Source organism: Grampus griseus (genome assembly GCF_964374135.1).
Source record: "Grampus griseus genome assembly, chromosome: 12".
NCBI classification, from domain to species: Eukaryota; Metazoa; Chordata; class Mammalia; order Artiodactyla; family Delphinidae; genus Grampus; species Grampus griseus.
Genome location: NC_139006.1, coordinates 28073537 through 28092989, shown reverse-complemented (window position 1 = coordinate 28092989; position 19453 = coordinate 28073537). Strand labels below are relative to the sequence as shown.

Sequence of the window (19453 nt, the reverse complement as noted above, 5' to 3'; positions counted from 1 at the left end):
AGTTATGCTCCTACAAAGAGATAGAAAGAAAATGATTTTTCCAACACTGTGTGGCCACAATATTCTTTAGACTTGAGAAAAATTCCAAAACTGGTTCTTTTTTTACTCAGAGAAAACTGGCTTGATAAAATATTTTTTCAAAATTCTGACCCTGAGAGAACAAAAGTATTCCTAGGAGAAAGCTTTAAGTTATAACTCTTATCATGTCCTTGGAATGCAAACACAGTCCACAATGCCTGAGACTACAGCCTTGGGTTAATCAGTAGAACCTGAAACTGAAAGGAAAAAAGGGAAAAGAGGCTTAAAATTCAAGTGAGTAAACTTACTCCAACAGTTATTTATAAACTAATGAGTTTTATAATGTCTGATTCATGACTAAGTTTTAAAATAAAGCTATGAGATCTCTGATTCTGTCTTCATGTAAAAATGAATCTATGAATGAGCTCTATTTAATTTGCTTAAAGGAAATTAAGTGCTTATATAAATTCTCAGAAATACAACAGAAACTCTCATGTGATCTGGGGAATATTCAATATTAAATTAATATCTGGCATTAAAGTTACAGTTTGTTGGTTTAATTAATACAGAAATGTCTTTAGAGTCATCAATATTAAATATAATACTTTTATCATACCTAGATTTAATAGAAGCCAAATAAGTTCATATTATATCTGCTGTAAAATTTGTCAGCAAAAAAATTAACTTGGTATGATGATATTTTCATAAGCTCTGAAATAGAGATAAATGGGATAGAAGCTTTTAGGTGAACTCTTTAGGAATAATTACGCTTTCATTTCTCCAGAGGTTGGTAACTTGAAATTTTAGAATTTTACTAAATTAAGGTAAATTATGAGAATTCATTGAATGTCTAGATCATTTTTAATTAAGATAAAATACTGGAATATTGATTGCTAGGCAAGTCTAAGTTTGCCTATCTTCTTATGAGAGAAAAGCTAAAAACATATGTTTATTAGACAAACGTCTTGGACCATGTTAAAAGAAAGAAATTATGCTATGAGAAAATGTATGTTTTTAAAGGTTATGGAATGTTTTCATTAAATGTGCCAGTGAGGAAATGCTGATGTAAGAAACAGTTCACAATTGCTTGCTTCTTGGTTTTTGCTAGAGAATAAGGTTTTTAAAACTTAAAAATTACAATATATATGCAATTAAACTACTAAAGATAGTAAGGGAAGCTTTACAATATGTGAAGAAAGTAGTATATATGTTGTCAATGAGAGAAGGTATAAAGAATGGAAATATTTTGTTAAGTGAAAAAAAGAGTAATTTTATCCTAGAGCTGGTTGTTTCTGGATGAGAAAGAAAATAAGGGACAAACTAATATGGATACAGAAAGTGATAGAATGTTTGTGGAAAAGGAACCTTAAGGAAAGAGTTTTGTTCATGGTCAACATTGGCTAAGATTAGATTCAATTTAATTAAGTAAATAAATTTTGTTACTAAAAGTAGGCTGGTACAAACTGGAGTTTGATTTTCTCTGTTAAGAGAATAAAGTATTCCTGCAATATTGAGCTGCTTTTGATGACATATTGTAAGCTTCATAGGTTTTTCTTTCTCTGGCTAACTTTGGGATGTTTCAAAGGGCCTGTAAAGCATCTCAGTGAGAAATATTAAACTAATTAGAATTATGTGGTATATTAAATTACATGAGAAGCATTCGCAAATGAGTGGTGATGAACATTCTTAGGTTATACTGTATGGATAAATGTCATTAGTGTAAGTGTTCTAGAAATTATATGAAGTTCCTAAAATTTGAATATGTCCTGATATTCTGTTATCAGTCAATTTTAGCTATTATCTTAAAATGCTGTATATCAACTTGGTTAAGTTTGTCCAATTGCATTTTTTTTTTAAATTTATTTATTTTATTTATTTTTGGCTGGGTTGGGTGTTCGTTGCTACACGCAGGCTTTCTCTAGTTGTGGAGAGCAGGGGCTACTCTTCGTTGCAGCTTCTCATTGCTGTGGCTTCTCTTGTTGTGGAACACAGGCCCCAGGCACGCAGGCTTCAGTAGTTGCAGCATGTGGTCTCAGTAGTTGTGGCTCACGGGCTCCAGAGCACAGACTCAGCAGTTGTGGCACACAGGCTTAGCTGTTCCGTGGCATGTGGGATCTTCCCAGACCAGGGCTCGAACCCGGGTCCCCTGCATTGGCAGGCAGATTCTCAACCACTGCGCCACCAGGGAAGCCCTCCAATTGCATTTTAATCAGATCTTTCCCTGTGCCTTTTTAAGTCTTTTTTCATCCATGGAGAGTTATTGTTTCACTCTGATGCTTTTGCAAAAATGCTTCATCTTCAAGATGATTCATAGAAAGCACTTTTGGACAAGTACAGGTTTCTGATAACTTTTAGATCATATAGCTGAACTCGGTAAGAAATTAAAGAATTATAATAGAAACCCAAATGACCTCATAAAACTGTTTACCAAATGTTTGTCTCCCTATCAAAATGGAAAGAAAATTCTCTAGTAAAGTTGTCACAGAGTATAACTAATCATGACATGTATCACTACTTGTTTTAAGTCTGTTGTTAGAAGCACATGTACAATGTTTATGAGACAATTCAGTATAATTGATAAAATGTATAGCCTATAAAATGCTTCCCCATTAATCTAGCTCTGAGCTTGTTTACTGTCAGTTTTCCCCCAATGTGGACAACTAGGCAAATGTGTGTACACACAAAAGTAGGCCTTGCACTGAAGGACAGGATAACCAGGGTAGGCAACTACCACCCTGGGCATCGCAGGGCAGGCAACTACCACCCTGGCATCGAGGGAAAAATATTTTGATCATCAATGCTTTCTATAGATTTGCAATCAAAAGGGGAAAATGATGGAGGAAATTCTCACATATTGAGGTAGGGGGATGTCATTCTGGCGTACACATGATTTAACTTGAATTTTAGGCTAATCAAAACAGTCTGTTTATGGCCTATTAAACATAAATCATACATCCGCTTTAACCATTAAATGAAATAATGCATTTAAAAAAATAGAATAACCATGGTTCAGGCATCCAAATGGAGCTGGGTGTCTGTTGTGGACGTGGTTTCAGATGTGTTCCTGTATTATCCCTTAAATTTTCTGAATTGTATCAGAATCAAGGATACCACCAGCTGTTCTCAAAACATTATCTGCTAGCAGCTTCCACCTTATGGTCATAAGGTCTCCTCTTGTAACTGTGAAACCTTTCTCTTACTTGAGGAATAGTAATGGCAAATGAGACAATTCAAGACGTAGCCTCCCAGCAGAAGGCACTACATTCTTTAACAAGAATAATACGAGAAAATAAAATAGCTTTAAATTTTGTTTTAGCAAAAAAGGAGATATATGTGTAATGGCCAGTAGCTCCTGCTATGTATATATTAACACCCCGGAAAAAGTGAAACCCAAATAAATAGAATCATTCTGAAGGTTACTTGGTTACAGAATGTATGTAAAGAGGAATGACCCACTTCAAAACTTATGTTTTCTGATTGCTATCTGGAATAGGAAGACTCTTTCAGGGACTACTACCAGGGTGTGCATTTTGGTCATTATCATCACTGTAATATGAGTACTAATTTTCAAATATTTGTTCAGGTGCTATGACAAAGGAATCAGGGACTTCCCTGGTGGTCCAGTGGTTAAGACTCCCATGTTTCCACTGCAGGGGGGTACAGGTTCAATCCCTGGTCGGGGAATTAAGATCCTGCGTGCTATGCTGTGTGGTGAAAAAAAAAAAGACAAAGCAATCAGAGAGGTAATATTTTTCATAATACAAAATATTGATGCTAAGCTTGAGACTTGAGAATTCTTTAAAATTAAAGTCAATGAAAGATTTGACAGCCAATATAGTGGAGTAGAAAGACCCTGAGCTCACCTCCTCTGACGAGCACGCCAAAATCACAACTATCTGGAGAACAACCATTGACGAAAAAGACTGGAACCTACCAGAAAAGGTCTTCTAAAACAACCCCAACAAGCCAGGAGAGGCATACACATGATATAATCAAAATTCCATACCCCTCCCTTGGGTGGGCAACACACACCTGGAAAATAATTATATTGCAGAGGTTCTCCTACAGCAATGAGAGTTCTGAGCCCCACGTCAGGCTCCCCAGTCTGGAGGTCCAGCACCAGCAAGATGAGCCCCCAGAGCATTTGGCTTTGAAGGCCAGCAGGGCTTAACTGGAGGAGACCCACAGGACTGGGGAAATAAGAGACTTCACTCTTAAAGGGTGCACACAAAACCTCATGCATACTGGGACCCAGGGTGAAAGCAGTAATTTGATAGGAGCCTGGGCCAGACCTACCTGCAAGTCTTGAAGAGTCTCCTGGAAAGGTGGGGGGTGGCTGCAGCTCACCCTGGAGACAGACACTGGGGGCAGACATAGTGGGGAACTTTCAGCTGTGTGAACACTACTGAGGCTGGTGGCTGACATCTTGGATCATTAGTGCCAAGACCTGGCCCCACCAAACAGCCTGCAGGTGCCAGTGCTGGGACACCTACCAAAGGCCACTTCTCCAAGGTCAAGAAATGTAACCAACCTACCACATACATAAAAATACAAATAGCAACTTAGACAAAATGATGCGGCAGAAGATTATGTTCCAGACGAAGGAAAAAGATAAAACCCCAGAAGAAGAACTAAGTGAAGTGGAGATAGGTAATCTGCCCGAGAAAGAGTTCAGAGTAGAGATGATCAAAAGAACTCTGGAGGGGAATGGATGCACAGAGCGAGAAGTTAGAAGTTTTTCACAAAGAATTAGAAAACAGAACAACCAGAGATGAAGAATACAGTAACTGAAATGAAAAATACACGAGAAGGAATCAATAGTAGACTAAATGATTCAGAAGAACGTATCAATGAGCTAGAAGACAGAGTAGCAGAAATCACTGCCACTGAACACAAAAAAGTAAAAATGAAAAGAAATGGGGACAATTTGAGACCTCTGGGACAATATCAAGTGCACTAGTAGGGGTCCCAGAAGGAGAAGAGAGGGAGAAAGGGCCTGAGAAAATACATGAAAAGATAATAGCTGAAAACCTCCCTAACCTGGGAAAGGAAAGAGTTACCCAAGATCAGGAAAGAGGAACACACCAAGACACACGGTAGTCAAAATGACAAAATTTATAAAAGATAGAATATGAAAAGCAGCAAATAACACACAAAGCAGCTCCCATAAGGCTATCAGCTGACTTTTCAGCAGAAACTCTGCAGGCCAGAAGGGACTGGCACAATATATTTAAAGTGATAAAAGGGAAAAACCTACAACCAAGAATACTCTACCCAGCAAGGCTCTCATTCATATTTGATGGAGAAATCAAAAATTTTACAGACAAGCAAAAGCTAAAAGAATTCAGCACCGCCACACCAGTTTTACAACAAATGTTAAAGGAAGTTCTCTAGGTGAAAAATAAAAGGCCACAGCTAGAAACAAGTAAGTTGCAGAATGAAAAAGCTCACCAGTAAAGACAAACATACAGTAAAGGTAGGAAATCATCCACACACAAAGCTAGAAGGGAGGTTAAAAGACAAAAGTAGTAAAATTATCCATATCCACAATAAGCAGTTAAGGGATAACAAAAACAATTAGATGTAAAATATGATATCAAAAACAGTAATTGTGAGGGGAGGAGAGTACAAATGCAGGGTATTTAAAATGCATTGGAAATTAAGAGATCAGCAACTTAAGATAATCATGTACATATAAATACTGCTATACCAAAACCTCATGGTAACCACAAGCCAAAAATCTGTAATAGATAAACACACAGAAAAAGGAATCCAGACATAATACTAAAGATAGTCATCAAATCACAACAGAACAAAGGAAAGAAAGAGGGAAAAAAAAGACCTACAAAAACAAATCCAAAATAATTAATGGGACTTCCCTGGTGGTCCAGTGGTTAAGACTATGTGCTTCTACCTCAGGGGACGTGGGTTCAATCCCTGGCCGAGGAACTAAGATCCCACATGCTGCACAAACAAAAACAAACAAACAAAAACAATGGCAGTAAGAACATATGTACTGATAACTACATTGAATGTAAATGGACTAAATCCTCCAACCAAGAGACACAGACTGGCTAAATGGATACAAAAACAAGACCCATATATATGCTACCTACAAGAGACTCACTTCAGATCTAGAAATTCATACAGACTGAAAATGAGGGGATGGAAAAAGGTGTTCCACGCAAATGGAAATCAAAAGAAAGCGAGAGTAACAATACTTACATCAGACAAAATAGGCTTTAAATTGAAGACTGTTACAAGAGACAAAGAGGGATGCTACGTAAGAAAATATAACAACTGTAAACATATAGGCAACCAAAATAGGAGCACCTCAATATATAAGGCAAATATTAACAGACATAAAAGGAGAAAGTGTCAGTAACACAATAGTAGTGGGGGACCATAATACCCCACTTACATCAACGGCCAACTCATCCAGACAGAAAATCAATAAGAAAACACAGGCCTTAAATAACACATTAGACCAACTTGACTTGATTGATATTGATAGAGCATTCCATCCAAAAGCAGCAGAATACACATTTTTTCCAACTGCACATGGAACATTCTCCAGGATAGATCACATGCTAGGTCACAAAACAAGCCTTGGTATATTTAAGATAATTGAAATCACACAAGCATCTTTTCCAACCACAACACTATGAGACTAGAAATGAACTACAAAAAAAAAAAACACAAAACCTGCAAGAAACCCAAACAGGTGGAAGCTAAACAACATGCCACTAAACAACCAGTGGCTCACTGAAGAAATCAAAGAGGAAGTTAAAAAATACCCAGAGACAAATGAAAATGAAAACACAGTGACCCAAAAACCTATAGGACACAGCAAAAGCAGTTCTAAGAAGGAAGGTTATAAAGATACAAGCTTACCTCAGGAAACAAGTAAAGTCTCAAACAGCCTAATTTTACACCTAAAGCAACTAGAGAAAGAAGAACAAACAAAACCCAAAGTTAGTAAAAGGAAAGAAATCATAAAGATCAGAGCAGAAATAAATGAAATAGAGACTAAAACAAAAAAACAAAAAACAACAGAAAAGATCAATGAAACCAAAAGCTGGTTCTTTGAAAAGATAAATAAAATTGATAAACCTTTAACCAGACTCATCAAGAAAAAGGGCCCAAATTAATAAAACCACAAATGAAAAAGAAGTTACAACCAATACCATAGAAATACAAAGGATCATAAGAGACTACTACAAGCAACTATATGCCAATAAAATGGACAACCTAGAAGAAATGGACAAATTCTTAGAAAGGTACAATCTCCCAAGACTGAACAAGGAAGAATTAGAATATGAACAGACCAATTACCAATACTAAAATTGAATAAGTAATTTAAAAACTCCCCCAAAAGTCCAGGACCAGATGGCTTCTTCACAGGTGAATTAGCGAAGAGTTAACACCCATCCTTCTGAAACTATTCAGAAAAATTGCAGAGGAAGGAACACTTCCAAACTCATTCTGTGAGGCCACAATCACCCTGATGCCAAAACCAGACAAAGATATCACACTCAAAAAAAGAAAATTACAGGCCATTATCACTGATGAACATAGATGTAAAACTCAACAAAATACTAGTGAACTGACTCCAACAATACATTAAAAGGATCATACACCATGGTCAAGTGGGATTTATCCCAGGGATGCAAGTATTTCTCAACGTCCATGAATCAACCAATGCAATATAACATATTAACAAACTGAAGAATAAAAAACATTTGATCATCTCAGTAGATGCAGAAAAAGCTTTTGATAAAATTCAACATCCACTTATAAACTCTTCAGAAAGTGGGCATAGAGAGAACAAACCTCAACATAATAAACGCCATATATGACAAACTCATACACAACAGCTAATATCATACTTAACAGTGAAAAGCTAAAACCATTCCCTATAAGATAAGGAACAAGACAAGGATGACCACACTTGCCACTTTTATTCAACATAGTTTTGGAAGTCCTAGCCATGGCAATCAGAGAAGAAAATGAAATAAAAGGGATCCAAACTGGAAGGGAAGAGGTAAAACTGTCACTGTTTGCAGATGACATACTATACATAGAAAATCCTAAAGATGCCACCTGAAAACTAGAGCTCATCAATGAATGTGGTAAAGTTGCAGGGTACAAAATTAATACACAGAAATCTGTTGCATTTCTATAGATTAACAATGAACTATCAGAAAGAGAAATTAAGGAAACAATCCTATGTACCATTGCATCAAAAAGAATAAAATACTTAGGTATAAACCTACCTAAGGAGGCAAAAGACTGTACTCTGAAAACTATAGGACACTGATGAAAGAAATTGAAGACCACACAGATGGAAAGATTTGGTGTGTTCTTGGATTGGAAGACTCAATATTGTTAAAATGACTGTACTACCCAAAGTAATCTACAGATTCAGTGAAATCCCTATCAAATTACCAATGGCATTTTTCACAGGATTAGAACAAAAAAATTTTTTTTATTAGAACAAATTTTTTTTTTAATTTGTATGGAAACAGAAAAGACCCTGAATAGCCAGAACAATCTTGGGAAAGAATGGAGCTAGAGCAATCGTGCTTCCTGACTTCAGACTATACTACAAAGCTACAGTCATCAAAACAGTATGGTACTGGCACAGAAACAGACACATAGATCAATGGAACAGGATAGATAGCCCAGAAATAAACCCATGAACTTATGGTCAATTAATCTATGACAAAGGAGGCAAGAATATACAATAGAGAAAAGACAGTCTTTTCAATAAGTGATGCTGGGAAAACTGGACAGTTACAGCTAAAAGAATGAAATTAGAACATTCTCTAACACCATATACAAAAATAAACTCAAAATGGATTAAAGACCTAAATGTAAGACTAGACACTATAAAACTACTAGAGGAAAACATAGGCAGAATGCTCTTTGACATAAATCACAGCAATATTTTTTTGGATCCGTTTCCTGGAGTAATGGAAACAAAAGCAGAAATAAATAAACTAATTAAACTTAAAAGCTTTTGCACAGCAAAGGAAACCATAAACAAAACGAACAGACAACCTATGGAATGGGAGAAAATTTTGCAAATGATGCAACTGACAAGGGATTGATTTCCAAAATATACAAATAGCTCATACAATTCAATAACAAAAAAACCCAAACAACCCAATAAAAAAATGGGCAGAACACAACTGCTGAGCCTGCGCTCTAGAGCCTGCGAGCCACAACTGCTGGGCCCGGGTGCCACAACTGCTGAAGCCTGCGTGCCTGGAGCCCATGCTCTGCAACAGGAGAGGCCACCACAGTGAGAAGCCCGCTCACTACAACGGAGAGTAGCCCCCACTCGCCGCAACCAGAGAAAGCCTGCGCACAGCAACAAAGACCAACAGAGCCAAAAATAAATAAATAAATTTATTTTAAAAAAATGGGCAGAAGATCTAAATAGACATTTCTCCAAAGAAGACATACAGATGGCCAACAGGCACGTGAAAAGATGCTCAACATCACTAATTATTAGAGAAATGTAAATCAAAACTACAATGAGGTATCACCTCACACTGGTCAGAATGGCCATCATCAAAAAATCTACAAATAATAAATGCTGGAGAGGTTGTGGGAGAAAGGGAACCCTCTTACACTGTTTTGGCAGGAATGTAAATTGGTGCAGCCACTACAGAGAACAGTATGGAGGTTCCTTAAAAAACTAAAAACAGAGTTACCATATGATCCAACAATCCCATTCCTGGGCATATATCTGGAAAAGATAAAAACTCTAATTCAAAGAGATACATGCACCCCAGTGTTCATAGCAGAACTATTTACAGTAGCCAAGACATGGAAGCAACCTAAATGTCCATCAATGGATGGATGAATAAAGAAGCTGTGGTACATACATACAGTGGAATATTACTCAGCCATAAAAAAGAGTGAAATAATGCCATCTGCAACAACAAGGATGGACCTAAAGATTATCATACTAAGTGAAGTCAGAGAAAGACAAATATCATGCATCACTTATATGTGGAAAAAATGATACAAATGAACTTATATACAAACAGAAATAGACCCACAGACATAGAAAACAAACTTACGGTTACCAAAGGGGAATGGGGGTGAGGGATAAATTAGGATTTGGGGATTAACATATACACACTACTATATATAAAACAGATAACCAACTGTATAGCACAGAGAACTATACTCAGTATATTGTAATAAGCTATAAGGGAAAAGAATCTGAAAATGAATACGTGTGTGTGTGTATACACACACCCATGTATAACTGAATTACTTTGTTGTACACCTGAAACACTGTAAAGCAATTATACCTTAACTTTAAAAAATAATGAAGTCAATGACTTTATCCCCTCTTATCCTGAAAATTTGGCTTTGCCCCCATTCAGCAGTTAGTAGCCAGAGCACTCATCATCCCTGTTCCCCTCAGGATTGAGGAATATCAAAGAAAAGGGGGGACTGAAACCGGGCAGGACCCTGTGGGGCCTTCCTTGTGACAGATCCCACCCTCCTGTGTCCCCTGCCTCTTGTTTGTAGAAAAGTTTTAGCCTCCTAGGCCTTCCCCAATTTCCAAACAGATTTAATCAGAGAAGTGAGAAAATGCAGAAACAAAGTAAAACAGTTAAGCAAGTCAAAACAATAGTTTAGCCATAAAACAAAGTCAAGGACCTTTAGTTCTTCCTCAAGGGCAATAGAAAATATCCTGAGTCATATCCTGAGTTGTTTTGCAGATACTAAATCCCCCACCAGGTGGAGAAGTTAACTACACGCTGACCATCGGCACACAGACCCCCCAGAGTGGTCGGAACCAGAAGGTTGATGGTGTTGACTCCTGAAATACCACCCTGTTACCTCACCACCCACCAATCAAACAAACGTCCACAAGTTGATTAGGCACCCTGACCCTCTCCCTCACCTTGCTTTTAAAAATGCTTACCTGAAAGCCATCAGAGAGTTCGGGTCTTTTGATCATGAGCTGCCCATTCTCCTTGCCTGGCCCTATGTTGGGTGCCCTGCGCTAACTGCCGCACTTCCCTTCACAACCCAGTGTCAGTAGATTAGCTTTGCTGTGTCAGGGGAGTGAAATCACGTTTGGTTCAGTAGTTCTGTAACATGCTCAATTATTGGTAGCTATCATTAGCTACTAAAAATCAGCAAAATATTTTAAAAGTTATTAATAGTAACAGCACAAAATATCTAATCTCATAAAGCTTACCTTTTTGTGTGTGTGTGTGTGGTACGCGGGCCTCTCACTGTTGTGGCCTCTCCCGTTGCGAAGCATAGGCTCCGGACGCGCAGGCTCAGCGGCCACGGCTCACGGGCCCAGCCGCTCCGCGGCATGTGGGATCCTCCCGGACCGGGGCACGAACCCGTGTCCCCTACGTCGGCAGGCGGACTCTCAACCACTGCGCCACCAGGGAAGCCCATAAAGCTTACCTTTTATCTTCCCTTATTTTCTTTTCTTGGCCAAATTATTTTAATATGACAAATTTGAAATCATTTAATATATTTTATTTCAGCCCAGTTGGCACATAAATTTTAATCAAAGTATTATGATTACTACCATACTATGAGAGGGGCAAGTAGTAAAAAGGTAATGAGTACGAGCTCAGTGCTGATAAACATATGCTTTGCATTTATGTAGTGGCTTCGATTATGGGTCTTTAACATCTGCCCATCAATTTGTTAATGGAAAAAACCTGGGTCAGGAGGCTGGGCTGTACATGGTGGCTCCACCCAGGGGCTCTGGAAGTGGAAGAGTGCCTGGAGAGGAACTGTGATGAGTGGCATTTACAAGAGTGGGGTCGGAAACCCAGACTGGCAAGTAGGGTTTCTGCGAGCTGCAGGTAACCAACAGATGCATGAGCTGCTGACTCAAGCCTCCCTATTCTAATTGCCCACGTTAGGCCTGCAGTGATTTGTTGATTTAGGATTGTACTCTTGCCTTAAAGAAAAACACAGGGCTGTACGTGGCCCTTACGTGTTAAAGAGCACAGACTACACACTGTGTCAGCTGTTTTGAAGGCATTGATGGTTCCATCTTTGTATTGCTGACTTTTTCTCATTTCCATATTGAACCTGCTCATTCATTGACTCCACAATTGAGCACCTGTTGTTGCATGCCAGATAGTTTTCCAAATCTAGGGACGTGGTGGTAAAGAAATCTGACAAATATTCGTGTCTTCATGGAAACAATGTAATAGATGCTGACTGCAGTGGAGAAAAAGAAGATGCAGGAGGAGTAGGAAGGGCAGGAAGCACTGCAGAGACATGGCAGTCGAGAAGCTATTAGAAGCAGCCCCTGGCCAGGGAGGAAGCCCCGTCTGTAGAGCTGTGAGACAGAACCAGAGAGTAAACGACTGCGTGAATGACACAAGGGCTCCATCCCAGCTATTGGACCTGTTCAGTGATAGAACTTGGCAGAGCATAAGCATCTGCCTGGCCCTCGACGTGTTTCATCAGGGCTGAGAACTGCGAGGGCCAAAGAGACAAGCTTCTTGGCTGGGGGTCCCATTACCACACACGGGAGGTGTGTAGACTGGGGACCCCTGTAGCTGTGGTAACTATTTCTTTGATCAAGCTGGACAGCAAGAGTTGTCTGTACTTTCGTTTCCACTTAACACAATTAAAAGTCTGTTACATGCAGTCATCCCTCCAGCTACTTGCTTCCCTTTACGTCTTGACAAGAGCACACGTCACACTGTAGGAACAGAGACCTGCCAAGACAGACCATGTCTTTCCATTGTGCAGGGCTGGGAGATGAACCACCAGTAACCGGATGGTGCCAACACAAAGTGGCGGGTGCAGAGGTGTGTGTTTGGGTTTTTTTGGTCTGTTGTTAATATGTCAACTCATCTTTCTGTTTTGTTTTGTTTTTTAATTTTGGGAGATGGACTCAGGTTCTTTCGGCAAATAGTAAAACTGAACTTGCCTTTGCCTCCCCAAGTTTCAAATAAATGCAGCATATACTGTTTCTTGCATTCATGTAATATAATCAGGTTCGTCATCAATACAGAGAAATATTGTTTAATAACACTTGGCTTCAGTAAAAGTGCTGGCGTGGATGCACAGAGATCTCTCTGAGTTTCTCACTACAGTGGGTCATGCTCTCGGTTACTCACTGTTCAGTGTTTGTGCAGTACTGGTTCTTTGACCCCGTGTGTTGTGTCTTTCCTGGTTAAAAGTGACCTCAGAGACCACCTCATCCAACACCCTCACTTTAAAATTGAAGAAACAGAAATCCAGAAATGTTAAGGTGCTTTCCCAATGTCTGATAGCTGTTTTGCTGCCATGCTGGAGCAGTTTAGTTAGAATCATTTCAGATACTTGAGACCACGTACTGCTGGAAGGTTCTGCTTCACTAATTACAGACTAGTTTGTGTTTTTTTTCCAGTTATCATAAAGCTCTTTTTGCAAGTGAATACCATTGTGGAGCAGAGTCAGCTCCAGTTCCTACCATGAAGGAGGTGTGCCCACCACCGGCTGCACCAGGAGGAGGGCCTTAGGCCACCACAGGAGCCGCGCAGAAGTGGGGGTGTCCAGCCAATTACACCCACAGTGCTCAGTCCAAGCTCACAGTCTGTGAATCTGACTCCTTAAATGACCCTGAGATTGTGGTAGGATGACCCAAGTCATCTTCCCTTCCTTGGTGGACAGCTGAAATCTCAGGCTTCTTCTGTCTTTGGGGTGTCTAAGATCAAAGTTTTTTCCCTTTAAATGAGAAGTTATTCTGTTTTCTGTTTACACCTTAGGCTCCCTGCTGCAGGAGCTACACTGCTGAGGTTTACCTGTGCAGAATCTTGCTGTTCCTTCTCTTTCTCCCAAGTGATTTCCTGCAGCTTTTACACCATGTTTGCTTAGGAATTTGATATTCAGGTTAGCTCTCCAGAAATCCTCAATTTCTCTTTGGCATTTCCACTCTCCCAAACACTGTTGCTCCCGGAAAAGTTTGGGGTGTGACATTTTCTGCTGTGTTACCCTAGGGAAAGGAACTACTGGGGGAGGTAGGCCAGGGACCAACAGATGATTCCTGCAGTTACATGGGAACATCAAAGCAAAGAATTATACAGAAGGGCAAACTTCTAGTGAGGCTGCCCCTTCTTTCTAGCCACTCCTGAGGGAAGGAAGTTCTGCCTTTTCTTAAATTCATAGACAGTCACGTTCGTTGGAGCTGCTCTGAGAGCACTCACTCCTAGTACAGGAGCCAGCGTCTGGCCTCCTGGGTGAGTGGAATATCCAGGTGATCCCTCAGCTTTTAAGCCCCAGGGACATAAGTGAAATTTAATTAATGCCCCAGTTTTCAAGAGCCCACTTTTAGAGAACTGTGTCCTGTCAGTTCTGAAGCCTTTTTTTTTTTTTTTTTTTTTTTTTCTGAAGCCCTTTTACTTCCACTACTTCGATGGTAAGGAAGTGGCTCAGATTTTGCCACCAGCATCACAATTCAACAGCAGAAACAGAGCTGTAGAATGTTCCACACAGTAAAATCTATTCTAAATAGATAAATATATACATCATACACATTTTAATGGAACGAGCCAGAACAGCATTGTGAATTCAGTCTGCCAGGTAACTGCACCTGAACATTTAATTAGTGCAAGCAGAATTTTATATTAAGTAGGTTCTTAGCTCTTAAATTTTTTTGGATGAGCAAAGGGAGATGTTTCTAGACGTGGGCCTTAGGCTGACATGCAGGAAGAAGGCGCATTCTGATGAATGTATGTGTATGTATGTGTGTAACTGGAGTCTTGAAACACATCATATGCACAATCAAGCCCTTACCTAGAAGAGTTCTCCTTATGAAATTCTAGACTCTGATGATTTGCAACTATACAACTTCTCAACAGGAGCTGAGAAGGAAAAAGAAAGTTGCAGTTAAATAAGGGTTACCCAGAGCTTCCCTTCCTGGTACCCGACCTCTCTGTGTCTCTGGAATTCAGGAGGCACAAGGCAAGGGCTGTGACCCGGATTCAGAAAGTCAGTGAACATTAGAATTATGAGCTGACATCTTGTTACACACATGTCACAGAGAAACTTTAGCGGAAGAAGAGCCTAAAATATATCTGGCAAATAAGTAATGAATTAATATCACACTCAATATCATGTAATGTTTGGTACGTAAAGGGCTAATGATGCTCTATATTTAGTTAACATAAAGACAAAAGAACTTTCCTAAATTCATTCTGGGTTTAATCTTCCTCATTTTTTCTCGACCCTTTAAGAGCTACAGCAAGAAATTTTCTTCATTGGACATTTTAAGAATATATACCTTGAGGAATTCGATTTAGGAAAAAAAATAAAAGCTTTATCTTTCTATACATAATTTGTCGCCATAGATGTGACTTCTTATATAATAATTGTTATATATACTATTTATAGATTTTAGTTTCCTACCCTGCTGAGCTGAAAAAGGAGGCAGGCTGCTCGGTGACACAGCAGAGTTACGGTGACTGCTCATATTCATTTATTTTTCCAGTGTGGTCCTTGTAGATTGTATTTCTCAAGCTGATCATAAACTGCTGATGTCATATAAATATATCTTGTCTTCCCAACCTAGGTGGTTTCCAACAGCTAGTTACCAAAAGACATCATCATTTTACAACAGGAACTCCACAAAGAAGGTATGATGTAAAGTCATTTATTTTCCCCTTGATAAATTTTAAAAGACTTTAATGGAAAACGTTTAGTACTGTCATGTCACACTGAATGCCAGCAGTACCTTGACTTTTACACACAGGAAGCCAGGTCAACGTGTACACATTTCCCCACGGCCCTTCAGCAGTTTTGCATGTACAAAATTGTCTGCTATTTTGCTTTAGCAAACAGCAACATAATTTAAAACTTTCATGTCTCCTATGTGACACCTAAAATCAGTCCAACATTTATTAATACAGTTAGAAAAATAAAAGCCTTAAAAAATTCATGGTATGAGCTCACGGTGCTAATCACATGACATGAGTTTATGAGTTCATGGGATCTCATCAAATGTAAGATCATTTTAAAAACTCCTACATAACAACTTTCTGGTTTAATTTGAAAGGCCTAAGACTTGAAATCTAGTAAGACTGTTAAGTCGATGTACAAATCAATTACTTGATTTAACTTTTACTTGTCTTGGGAGAGTTAATTCTCATTGTCCACTGAATGAACGCCTTTCAAATATTAATTACTATATTACAGTATTTACAAGCTTTCTTATCTATCCTAAACTGACAGAAAGTTCAGCTGTGAGAAGGGTGAGCTCATGAGGCAGGGGATGCAAGGGAGGGTGTGAGCCTGGAGGGAGAGGGTGAAAGTGAAGCCCCCCACTGGGATACATCAGGCTCCAGGAGACCAGCCAGCCAATGATGCTGTTGTTGTCAGACCAGAAGTAAGTGCCAACAACCAGGACAAAGAGGAGGCCTGGGAAGGTGTGTTATCCCAGTAGGAAGGGAGGGAGGAAGCTAGGCCTCAGGTCAAAGGAGGCTGAGGACTGAAACCACGCCCCACAGGCTGGCAGTGAATGACCCTCTGGAAGTTACCCGATTTGGTTGAGGTGCTGGGGATACATGCCATGGATGAGGGAGGGGGTAAATGCAAGAATTTGTTTTGGCACCAGATAGTGATGCTGATTTGATTTCTACAATATTAGCTGTGCCATGTGCCCTTTTCTACTGTACTTTCTGCAAACTGTCCCACGGAGACCTGCCACCCACTTGACCTCTTCAATACACTTGGCAAAGCCTGTTAGTGCTGTGGACAGTGCTGTGGACGCTCTGCTAAGAGGTGCCCACAATGCCCAGACAACCTGCACAGTGTCACAAACCTGGAGAAGTGAAGTCAAAGACTAGATGTGCTAGATTTTATGTGCCTTGTGAATGTGGACGGGATTCTCATTTAGGGGGTTTAGTTTCTTGTGTTTTAATAACACCTGTAAAAAACTAGTTATTTTATTTTTATTTTATTTTTTTTGCGGTACGCGGGCCTCTCACTGTTGTGGCCTCTCCCGTTGCGGAGCACAGGCTCCAGACGCGCAGGCTCCGCGGCCATGGCTTATGGGCCCAGCTGCTCCGCGGCATGTGGGATCTTCCCGGACCGGGGCACGAACCTGTGTCCCCTACATCGGCAGGCGGACTCTCAACCACTGTGCCACCAGGGAAGCCCAAGTCATTATTTTAAAAAGCACACTCTCCTAGGTCTGGTCTGTGCATGGATACAAACACCACCCCATCTCCCTTGCACCCTTCCTGGTGGTTGTTTGTTTAGAAGCTGCTCACACCAAAATTTTTTTTTTTTTTTTTTTTTTGCGGTACGCAGGCCTCTCACTGCCATGGCCTCTCCCGCTGCGGAGCACAGGCTCTGGACGCGCAGGCTCAGCGGCCATGGCTCACGGGCCCAGCCGCTCCGTGGCATGTGGGATCTTCCCGGACCGGGGCATGAACCCGTGTCCCCTGCATCGGCAGGCGGACTCAACCACTGCGCCACCAGGGAAGCCCACACCAAAATTTTATAAATGAGATTCACTCAATATAATGTTTAAAGCTCTTACGTGAGAGTCTTTAAAACTTTAAACGTTTCCATAATCAGTAAGGGTTCTCTGGTGGCCCACTTTTACATGCAAATACAGACAAACTGTTAACATGCATTACTTCAGTCAATTGGTAAAGTTTATTTTGTAAGTGTAAGTAATTTTAAGCCATTTACTAATTTATAAATTTCAGTCACGTAAAACCACTACCAGGGCAGTTCTGAGGTATTACCGTTAATTCGCTATAGAAATATTCCTGTATTGTGAGGTGGTGTGAAGTGTGACTGCCCTGCCTTTTGGTGAGCGGTGCTGACTACAGGTGTGTTCTAGAGAGCGTTCAGGAAACTGCTGTGCATGTGCATTAACCGAGCTTCCAAACATGACTGGCAACTTGACTGGCTGGTCTGCCAAGTGAACCAAAATCATAAAGATGGCCACGGAATGGGCCACACAAGTCGAGAAATGACAGTGTATAGTGCCGCCTCAACCTGGCTTCATCAAAACCCGTCCTACTCAAGTCACTTACAAGGAGAATGTGTGCAAAAAGCATCCACAAAGCCTATCAGCAGGTTAATTTTAAATGAACTAGACCATGTTTTTGCTTTTAAAATTCATTTATAAAAATAAATTTCAGTTTGAGACCTCAGATACCAAATTGTGGCTTAATTTAGTCGTGATGGCGAGACTAAAGTTATGAAAACCGCGGTTGGAAATGTGAGCTCTCCAGCTCGTTCCCTGCGGCGTGGCCGACGCACTCACAGCCCTTCTCCTATTGGCCAAAATACTCAACTTTTGGACAAACTTCTAGCCTGCCCTTGTCCCCAAATGCCACAAAACTTTAAATCTTAGACCTCCAATATAAAACCACTAGTAACCATAATACATTCAAGATAAGGAAAGCCCTGCACCTGCCTCAAGAGACACCGCCCCACTGCCCGGGCCCGGGCACAGACACAGCGTGGGGGACATGGGCGCCCACTTGAGCGTACAGCTTATTCAGACGCTTTGTACTGGAGCGCAGAGTAGTCCCTCCCGAGTCTTTATCTCAGAGCAACAATAATTTAAAACCAGTTTGAGAGCATGAGCAAATCCTTGTAGGTTCTGTGCTGTGAGATGGTAACAGCCTGGCCCAGCCTCCAGGGATCTGTGTGCATCAGGCAGGAACACTGTCGGGTGGAAATGCCAATATGACTTACTTCTTAGACTGTGCTGACTTTGACGCCTGTGTTAGACCGATTTCTCACACCAGAAGCTTTCTGCCTCAGTCAGAAAAGTATTTGAGGGACAGTAAAGAACTGAACTAAGGAAAAAGTTTCTGGCCTCCAAATCACCACACACACAGAAGCAAGTTTCAAACTACTGTCCTCTCTCAGTGCAGACAAGGGACTGGCTGATATGAACACAGTGTTCAGTCTGTGGAACAGTGTGATGCAGCAAAACCCTGATCTCATGCAAACCCGAACCAGTTAACTGCGGCGAGAAGACAGCCCCGCTCAGTGTTCTCTCACGAATGCGACTCTGCACACAAATGCACGGGGCTCAGACCTCACTGATGGTCCTCTCTGAAGGGCAGTACTCCGAAGGGCCTGCCGAGGATACGTAGAAAGACTGCGTTTTCCTTTTCAATCTGGCTCTTTTGTTGGCCAGCACCAGGCTATGCCGGCTTGAGTTGATGATTTCTGAAATGAACTTTTTGCAGTCTACACACACCTCCATGGTGCTCCAGTCCTCCATCAACTCTTTGGGAAATTGGAGTTCTTCATCTGATTTGTCCACAGACTTGGATTTTGAGGACAATCTGGAAAAAAACAAAACATTTACGACATCCATTGTTGTTACTTATAGTTCTACTGCAATACTAAGAAAATATGTGCAAAAAAAGTAAATCTGTTGGCAAAACATGATGGAATGGGT

The 19453-nt window shown here is 40.4% G+C and overlaps 2 protein-coding genes across 9 annotated transcripts in view; one reads left to right on the top strand and one right to left on the bottom strand.

Moving 5' to 3' along the window:
• The window catches only part of PRELID3A (PRELI domain containing 3A), a 107943-nt gene that overhangs the window by 58008 nt on the left and 30482 nt on the right, over nucleotides 1-19453 (top strand). For all 3 annotated transcript variants that reach the window (XM_082668145.1, XM_082668144.1, XM_082668147.1), the window contains exon 6: nucleotides 15590-15653. In XM_082668145.1, coding sequence (XP_082524271.1) covers nucleotides 15590-15653 — 64 coding nt within the window. The remainder of the gene's footprint in view (nucleotides 1-15589; nucleotides 15654-19453) is intronic.
• The window catches only part of SPIRE1 (spire type actin nucleation factor 1), a 206210-nt gene continuing 202440 nt past the window's right edge, over nucleotides 15684-19453 (bottom strand). For all 6 annotated transcript variants that reach the window (XM_082668138.1, XM_082668139.1, XM_082668140.1 and 3 more), the window contains one exon: nucleotides 15684-19337. In XM_082668138.1, coding sequence (XP_082524264.1) covers nucleotides 19079-19337 — 259 coding nt within the window. In that variant the 3' untranslated portion in view covers nucleotides 15684-19078. The remainder of the gene's footprint in view (nucleotides 19338-19453) is intronic.